This window comes from Nelumbo lutea, chromosome 1, assembly GCF_056320005.1.
Source record: "Nelumbo lutea isolate HS-2025 chromosome 1, American lotus-T2T, whole genome shotgun sequence".
NCBI classification, from domain to species: Eukaryota; Viridiplantae; Streptophyta; class Magnoliopsida; order Proteales; family Nelumbonaceae; genus Nelumbo; species Nelumbo lutea.
The window spans coordinates 79,750,277-79,759,707 of NC_142684.1; the positions used below are offsets into that span (position 1 = coordinate 79,750,277).

The 9,431-nt window shown below is 39.0% G+C and overlaps 1 protein-coding gene across 1 annotated transcript; it reads left to right on the forward strand.

Annotated features, from left to right (window-relative positions):
- Window positions 1-548: 548 nt before the first annotated feature.
- Window positions 549-6,262, forward strand: LOC148875625 (G-type lectin S-receptor-like serine/threonine-protein kinase At4g27290). Its single transcript, XM_088964696.1, has 7 exons — window positions 549-1,878; window positions 4,221-4,403; window positions 4,508-4,704; window positions 4,823-5,033; window positions 5,113-5,350; window positions 5,444-5,591; window positions 5,698-6,262. The coding sequence occupies exons 1-7, from the start codon at window positions 555-557 to the stop codon at window positions 6,004-6,006; spliced, it is 2,610 nt and encodes an 869-aa protein (XP_088820822.1). The 5' UTR covers window positions 549-554; the 3' UTR covers window positions 6,007-6,262.
- The last annotated feature ends 3,169 nt before the right edge of the window (window positions 6,263-9,431 follow it).

The following is a 9,431-nucleotide window of genomic DNA, read 5'->3' on the forward strand; positions in this document are numbered from 1 at the left end:
CAAATTGACTTTGTATGCACAACGCGACTACACAATAATCCAACATGGGTCAGCATTTTGACCGTGGGCTTCTCTACATATTGTTTATGTTAGATTGCATGCGTTCATATGTATATACCTCATTCTGGACCTTTACAGACCTAGATAGCTGCTCTTTGATTTTTTTTTTTTTATTTATTAACGACGTATTCCTCAGTCCTCACTCGTCCATGGATGATATATAATAATGCTAACGTTAAATGAGTTTTAAAGTAATGCATGCAAATTCTACTTTCGGTAAGCCTTATTAGATTCAACTAATTGGGCCTTGATATTCTAATAAGACATGCAGATTCCGGATGGACGAGGGAGCACAACTACGTACCCACCATATTCACCCAGAAAAACCTATGTTTATTTCCATCTTTAGACTTACAGCATGCATCAATCATGTTTCAAGCTTTTGACTTTTTTATTAATGGAAAAACCAGAAACAGCCTATTAAGATAATTAAGGAAATTAATTTGAAATGTATGAATTTTTCGTCATTATAAATACATGGACAAACACAAGAAATGAGAAAAATAAAGGGGACAATGGAGGAGACCCTCTGGTTTCCCATCTTGTGCTGTTTTTTGATGATCTCATTCTTCTCACACAACTCCTTCGCCACTGACACCTTGACTCCAGCACAATCTATCAGTGACGGCGAACGCCAAACCTTGGTTTCATCTGATGAAAGCTTCGAATTAGGTTTCTTCAGTCCCGGCAATTCCAAGAATCGCTACTTTGGCATCTGGTACAAGAATATCCCAGAAACAATCGTATGGGTCGCAAACAGAAACAACCCAATTCTGGATGCAACAGGAGTTTTAAAGATCACTGAAGACGGAAATCTCGTTCTACTCAATAAAACTTCAAGCGTTTTCTGGTCTTCTATTTCATCATCATCGACGACAGCAGCAGCAGCAGCCAAGAGCCCAGTTGCACAGATTCTAGATTCCGGAAACTTTGTTCTCAGAGACAAGAGCAATGGTAACTCAGAAATCTATGTGTGGCAGAGCTTCGATTTCCCATCAGACACGCTTTTACCAGGAATGAAACTGGGTTTGAATTTTAAGACAAATTTGAGTCGCTATATGACTTCGTGGAAGAAGGCAGATGACCCGGCACTCGGGGACTTCTCTTACAGCATCGATATTTCCGTGTTACCTCAACTAGTTATCAGGGAGGGATCAATCGAGAAATACCGAAGCGGGCCATGGAATGGAGTTCGATTTAGCGGTGTTCCCGTCAACACCAATGCAGTGTTCAGACCCATTTTCATCTCCGACACCGATGAAGTATATTATATGTATGAACGAAACGACGACTCCACTGTCATGAGGTTTACTCTGAACCCATCAGGCTCTCTCCAACGCCTTGTATGGAATAAACAGAGACTGGCGTGGGATCTTTTGTATGAGGTTCCGCAGGAGCCATGTGATCGATATGACCAGTGTGGTGCTAACGGCCTTTGTAAGCTTAACTATTGGCCCATCTGCGACTGTTTGAAGGGGTTCACCCCCAAATCACCAGGAGACTGGAATCTACTGAATTGGTCCGCTGGGTGTGTAAGGAGAACACCACTGCGTTGCAGAAAGGGAGAGGGGTTTGCGAAGATCAGTGGGGTAAAACTTCCCGACTTGTTGCAATCTTGGGTGAACGAAACCATGAACCTCAAGGAGTGCGAGGTGCATTGTTTGAACAGCTGCTCTTGCGTGGCTTATGCCAGACGATACGTAAACGAAGGTGGGAGTGGCTGCATCCTCTGGTTTGGAGACTTGATCGACATTAGAGAGTTTAACGAAGAAAACGGTGAGCAAGATCTTTACGTGAGGATGGCATCTTCAGAAATGGGTAAGAAATTAAAAATGCTTTATACTTATCTCGCTTTTATTACCTAGTGTCTACTATAGTACTACTGTGTCAGTGTGCCTTCGTCCCCATTCCTTACTCTCTCGCCTTAGATCTCCGGCCCGTTTCTGGCCGCGGCCTAACGTTATCCTGATTCCGTCACCTAAATCTAACTCAAGGTTCAATGTCATGTGAGGTGGTGCTATAGAACTGAAAATCCATCTTTCTTAATTTAACCGTCAAAATTTAATATTGAGATTGAAAGGAGGCAGCAAAGAATACAGAAGTAGTTGGAAGCTGATGAACCGCAGAAGTGCTGATTTACCAACCCAATGGCAACTGGTTAACAACCAATAATCTATGACGCAATCAATGACATTATTTTGGAGAGTCAGTAGTTCCGTCCAGAAAATTATTACCAGTTCCTGATTTTCAACCACGTAAATGGTTAGAACGAGCTAGCTTAGCGTTGACATCACCAACCATGCCGGAGCAACGTATTGGCTCTGGGTCCGGGAGTGTATTATCTCTCTAACTTCGATTTGGATGTGTATTTAACTTGCCGAATTTCTTGACTTGGTGGACGTTCGAATGAGTGGGAGTTTCTATTCTCACTTTTAAAGAGTACTGGAAGCTAGGTCAACAGGATGCAGGCGAGGGATGACCGATGAGGTTGGTAATTTCATATTGGGAGAGGGTTACCACATCCCACCTTCAATTTGCCGAATGCCGATATTGTTATATACATATTTGGTCAAACTTCTCAGATAAGAAGGCGATGAGCTGTAGAATTTTATGGTACTTAAGCTCATTAAGTTGGTTGATTATGAAAACAAAGTTTTAAAAGAGGATGAAATGGTCAATCCAGGATCCAGTCAGTCGACTCAGTCCAGGCCGATTAAACATATATGGCTTATCCAAGTCAACCAAGTATTTGTTGGTTTTCTTCATCATACGCGTTAGAAGTTAATAGACTTCTGTAGTTTCTGGTCATGGGCTTAAAAAGCTGTGGTTATCTATTTGTGTCATGCTAGCATCTTTGAATTACGTAGGCTTGGGGCCAACGGCCAACCTGAGCCTGAGGTAAAAAACTATTGGCCAGCCCAAAATCAAACCGGCCTCCGTAAAATGACTTTGACAGGGCTCTTGGCTTCTCGTCCATATTTAGAAATACAAGTAAAGATGCGTACATACAATAAAATCCTGCGTATTAGGTATATTACATACAACCCAGGGTATATTCTAGTGTTATATCAGAAGGTCAGTTAATTATACTCATTAATATGAATCCAATTCCAGGGTGATCAAAGACTTCACCCAAATTGTGGTCAAGCTTAAGTTTTCAGGCCCAAGCCCATCCTAGGGCCAGAAAACGAAAGCCCATTCATGCAAAATCTCAAGTTGGGTCTGGTCGGGCTTAGATAAACTACTGTTGCCAAAATGAACTTGTCTTTGCACCCAGTATAATCCTAAGTAGAAGAGGCCTTGTTAAATTACCCACCCAACCCAATAGGAATAAATGATAAATCCCTTTTCTTTTTTATCAATTACCATTTTTGCCTATGGTATACAGTGTAAGGATATCCGGGTTGTCACAATGTTGCTTCTGATGTACTGATTGAAATTGTGTGTTTGCACCTCAAAAAAAAAAAAGAAAAAAAGAAAAGAAAATCAAATCTACTAGCAACAATTAAATAATGGATCGTCTAATTATAAACATCAGTTAAATCTCCACCATATATCCTAAATCTTTCTTTCTTTTTTTTCTTTGTCTTCTTATTGGGGGTTGGGATGTCAGAAGCCAAATGGTCCATAACCTCATTATTTTAAATTTTGGTCCATAACCCCAACAAAGGATCAATGTACTTTTTAAATTTTGGTCCAAACGATACTAAATGAAAGTGTAAAAATGGGCTTGAAGACAAATTTTCAATTGGTAAAAGTGAGAGTCATAGTCGAACCATTATTAGAAACATGCTTCATGTCACATGAAATCGTCTCACTTATCATTTTAACTCACGAAGCCCCCACTATTCAAATTAAATTTATGATTTGGTGGATTACCATAACCTCTCTTCATCTGTTGCTAGCCTTCGGTTCGAAAGGAGTACAAATACAAATACAAATTTGTAAAGTGTAAAACCTTGTATTTTGTATTATATTGTATGTATATGTACTCTTCCCAAACTCAGTTTGGAAGGGGAGCAAATGCATTTGCTCTCTACATATTTGATATTTTGAACTGCAGAGAAAGTAAGTAGATTGCTTTAAGTTACAAATATACTTGTTAGCATTACAGTTGAAGGACTCTTGAGTGTCACTAATTATTATTTGATGACCTTCAGGAGGGGAGGGCAAAATGTCTGACAAGAAAAAACGAGTAGTAGTGATAGTTAGCCTTGTAGCTTTCTTAGGTACTTCTGTATTGGCACTGAGTCTCTATCTCCTATGGAAAAGCAAGAAAATTACATCACTATGGAAGAGGAATACAGTGCACCCTGTACTGAGAAGGAAGACCGAAGGCGGAGGTACCAAGAAATTCTATTCTCTTTAGAAACAAATAAGCATGAAGATGAACTTTCTCAACTTCATTGTCATCTAACATTTCTCTTGTTATCCTACCTAACAACAGGCATTAATAGGGAAAAAAGCAAGGATTTGCAAATGCTATTTGATATGGTTACACCAAGTGCAAGAGATCACCTAGATGAAAATATAAACGATGACACAGAGTTGCTTCTATTTGATTTTGATACAATAGCAAATGCTACCAACAATTTCTCGAATACAAAGATGCTTGGAAAAGGTGGTTTTGGTTGCGTTTATAAGGTTAGTTCACAAACATTAGTTTGCTTCTTGTTAATGTTAGTAGAATAAATAGTGTATAAATAACAATACACAGAACTAAAGATAATTAATTAATGGAGATGAAAACCACAACTGTCAGGGTGACTTGGTCGATGGACAAGAAATAGCAGTAAAGAGACTTGGAAAGAATTCAGAGCAAGGAGCAGAGGAATTCAAAAATGAAGTTAGGTTAATTGCAAAGCTTCAACACAGGAATCTTGTCAGGCTTCTGGGTTGTTGCATCAGTAGAGAAGAAAAGATGTTGATCTACGAATATATGCGAAACAAGAGTTTGAACTCCATCATTTTTGGTAAGTGCTGAGCTAGTTCATTTTACTCATACTTTGAATTTTGCTTTACATGACTTTCATATTGAAAATTTCATTGCAGACAAGACAAAAAGCACAATATTGGATTGGCAAAAGCGATTCGACATTATCGGAGGAATTGCTCGGGGACTTCTTTATCTCCACCAAGATTCGAGATTTAGAATTGTTCATAGGGATCTCAAAGCAAGCAACGTTCTACTAGATGGGGAGATGAACCCCAAAATTTCTGACTTCGGAATGGCTAGGATTTTCGGAGAAGATCAAACTGAAGCGAACACAAGAAGAATAGTCGGGACATAGTAAGTAATGAATACAGACATAAATACGTATGGAGCTTGATATGATATCTAGGTCAGCACCTTAGGTTTTTCTTCTTTGATGTTGGCATGCAGCGGTTATATGTCTCCTGAATACGCAATGGACGGACTGTTCTCAGTAAAATCTGATGTATTTAGCTTCGGGGTTCTAGTGTTGGAGATAATAAGTGGCAACAAGAACACAGGATTTTACACTCATAGCCAACACAACCTGCTGGGACATGTAAGTGCCAAGAGAGAGAAGCTAATCGTTCTTCTTCATCTTAAATTTCGCGTCTACTTGTTGGTCATGTTCTTTAGATAAACCGAAAGTCATATTCTTTTTTCAGGCATGGAGACTGTGGAGAGAGGGAAAGGCCTTGGAGTTGGTAGATTCATCAATAGGCGATTCATATAACGCAAATGAAGTTTTCAGATGTATAAAAGTTGGACTTCTGTGTGTGCAAGAGCATGCAGAAGATAGGCCGATAATGTCTTCTGCAGTTTTAATGCTCAGTAGTGAAACTGCAACACTGCCACAGCCAAAAGAACCTGGTTTCTGTTTGGGAAGAAATTTCAATGAAACGGATTCATCTTCAGGTAAACAGGAGCCATATAGTGTGAACCAAGTGACGGTTACACTGTTGGAAGCTCGGTAGTGGAGATGAAAAAACATGGTTTCTGTATGTGTACTTCAAAAACATGTAAATTGATTTTGTCCTTCATGCCATTTTCTAATTTTCTATCATTACTGGAGATGAAAATAGGATGGTATCTCCGGTTGTATATTTTCTTTTGTTAGGCATTTCACTTTCAATGGTGTCTTAATTTTGATCCTCACAGGGGTTCAATAGCATAGCATCGTTATCTTTCTAGGCTTCATGTCAAGGAGATGCTCTTATTCACCCAGTACATGTCAACCCCAGATGCTCTTATTCACATGGTTTTCCAACCATCGTGGACCTGGGTGGTAGGACTATTCGGCCTAGAAACTGTCTAGGCAACCGGTTCCATTTCACCCTTAATCCGTATCTTGGCAAAAAACTGTTGATTTGGTTGATGATCCACTGAATCAGTCAGTTGAATCATTGACCTGTTCAACCCGGACAACTGTTTTGGTCATTTTTTATTGTAATTATTTTTTATTTTTAAATTGGAAGAGGCCATCTGTTCTACCGCTGGCCAAATACCAATAGTGGTTCTGAGTTGGTTTTTAAAACATCAATTAATCAAAATGACTTTCAGTCAATGACCACATTATTGGGTTATAACAATCACGAAGGCTCCGTTTGGGATGGCGTATAAATTTGACTTGAGTTGTATTAATTATGGTTTTCAAACCGTTATTGACCCAAATAGTTGGACCATTTAGCCCGGAATCCATCTAGGCAACCAGTTCCATTTCACCCTTAACTTTGTCTTGGCAAAAAAACATTGACTTGGTCAACAACCCGCTGACCCAAGTGGTTGAATTGTTGACCTGTTTGACCCAAACAACAAATTTGGCCATTTTTTTTATTTTTTAAATTGGAATGGGCCATTTGTTTGAACCGGATGGTCAAACCATTGACCCGGCTAGTGGCCAAAGCAGTTCTGGTTTGGGTCAGTTTTTAAAACATTGGCATTAATTTTGCCATAGTGGCTGAATACCCATGTTCTAGATAAGCTACTTGGAGTAGTTTCACGTATTATAGTTGTATTTTTTGAGTTTAGATTGCCAATATTGACTTTCCGGATTTTTACCAAACATAGCGTTTGTGGGTGCTATGTGAGATCCATCTTTGAACACCAGAAGCCACATCCCAAAATCCCTTCAAAATGGGCACAAAGCATCTCTCCCTCAACATGCTCAAACCAGTAGAATCTGTTAGGTTTTTTATTGGCAGCCAAGAGGTCCCACCTAGGAGTGTCAATGGACCCCCTTTCAACTGATGTTATGCATCTTTATTCTTTTTAATATAAAAGTTTTTTATTAAAAATAAAGAAAAGTTGAGATCCCCTTTCCTCTTCATCCTCCTCCCCTTCCTCCTCCTAACCCCCCTCCTCTTAAAGAGGCTTACATTTGGGAGGCTTAAGCTTCTTGCTTTCTGAACTACGCCTCGTGCCTCTAGGTAGTGCAACACCTCGCATCATGCTTCCATGTTTTAAAACATTGATTTACACTTCTAAAGCATGCTTGGGGTTTTGTTCTCAAATATCTTATGATTGTCACTTCACTAAATAGTCTTAAAACTAGCTTTCTATTTATTGTTCAAGGCATGTAAGTTCTTTCAGTTTCCAGTCAAGTAACAAAATCCTCTTGGTTGGATGATGTTGGGATCAGATATTCTCACCTCAATTCTCCCTTGTTGGGTAATTTGTCCATCATTTGCTCCCTCCATATGATGTAGGTTAAGAGGGTGGATGCTGCAAAGAAGGATGATAATCCAACTTTGTTAGAGTCAGACCAGAGACAAAACCAAGTTCACTTGGTCATGCTTATTAACCCATGAGACCCTGAAAACTTACTGATCACCAGTTCAACCATCTGATCAATCTAGTCTAGCTCTAACAACACTGTTATAATCCTGGCAATATTTTGGCCAGCTTAATTTCAATCATCCCTTTCCATGTGGAGTACGACTCCAAAATGGAGGCAATGAAAGCCAAGCCTTAGTTTGTGGGGCTGAGAGGAAGGGGGTAGACCAAACCTAGCTAACCGGCCTTCTATGAATGGTATCATTTTTCTTAGTGAAGATGCTATTTTGTCAACCTCCCCACATCATATCATAAGGATGGGTTGAGTTTGAAATGGTCCAATTTGAATACAAATCTTGATCAAAGGTTGATGACAGCATATGACATCAAAACCATTGAACTAAAATTCAATCAAAGAACTGATGTCATTATATAAAAACTTTTATAATTAAATGTATGAATGCTATGGTCGTTCCACCAATGAGGAGAATTGGCAAGTTTATAATACTTGGTGCCCATTTGAGAGGGTTTTCATATAGAGACGTCTAGACTTGCATGAGCCAAGAAACCTAGAAAGCCAATAAATTTCAATTGATGAAAATTCGGAAAGTTGAAGAATGGCTTGAAAGAGCCATAAAATTGACTTTCTGAAGAAGTTAATTACAATAAGTAGCTTCTTGGAAGCAACTCTACCAACACAGCTCAATGCACAAGCCCTCCCAAATAGACTATTGACTTCAAAAGTCCCTCAAGTCATGAGCATGATGAGAAAGATTGAGATGCAGCATGGGCATGAGGCTTTGGTCTTATACAGGTTCACCAAAAACGAAACCTCCCGTTCTGTTGCCAGGAATGGCTGCTTGAACAATTGGTTGTGGCGCATCTTATTATTGCTTGAGTCATTTCTCTCATGATGTAGCCCTTTCTAATAACCTTTAAAAAAAAAGAAAAGAAAAGCAGCTTCAACACATTCATTAATAGCTAAACGTTACATGAGAGTTATTGCTAGTTAGAGTTGTAATTAGATATTACTCTAGCTTTACAGGCGGTATAAGCTAAGACATAAGTTGTCTGGTTGTGGTGTCTATTTACAAAATCAAAAAGTATTTGATTGAAATTCCTTAACAATGCATTGATCCTCAAATGGTGCAAACACTCTATCCACTTATTTGTAGCAATAACTTGATTATGCATGAACAATGACAGTTGCTTACACTTACTATGTAAAATTAGCCTATCCATTTTTTTTATCAATAACAAGATGCTTTATTAAATAATAGAATTTGTGAAACTTTAAGTAAAGAAAGGGGAGGTAAACTATCTTAACTCCCCCGCAACAAGGAACAAAGAAGAAAGTTAAATTGCCTAAAATATAGATTCCTTAAGCATCCCTTGCTTGGCTAACCCATCATCCATTGACTTAGTGCATCTCTTCACCCAACTGTACTTCACCTCAATATCCCTACTCAACAATTTAATTTTTTTTTCATTTCTGTAGCTCCACAATCCATTGTTGTCTTCCTTCAGCCACCTAATCACCACCTCTGCGTCCCCTTCAATGACCAAGCATCGAATTTTTAATTCTCTTGCTCATTGGATTCCTTCTAGAACTGCTAGAACCTCAACC

Coding starts and splice junctions, on each gene's coding strand:
- LOC148875625 (XM_088964696.1), top strand. CDS start 555: ATGAGAAAAATAAAGGGGACAATGGAGGAGACCCTCTGGTTTCCCATC. Junction 4,404..4,507: donor AAGGAAGACCGAAGGCGGAG/GTACCAAGAAAT, acceptor ACCTAACAACAG/GCATTAATAGGGAAAAAAGC. Junction 5,351..5,443: donor AGAAGAATAGTCGGGACATA/GTAAGTAATGAA, acceptor GTTGGCATGCAG/CGGTTATATGTCTCCTGAAT.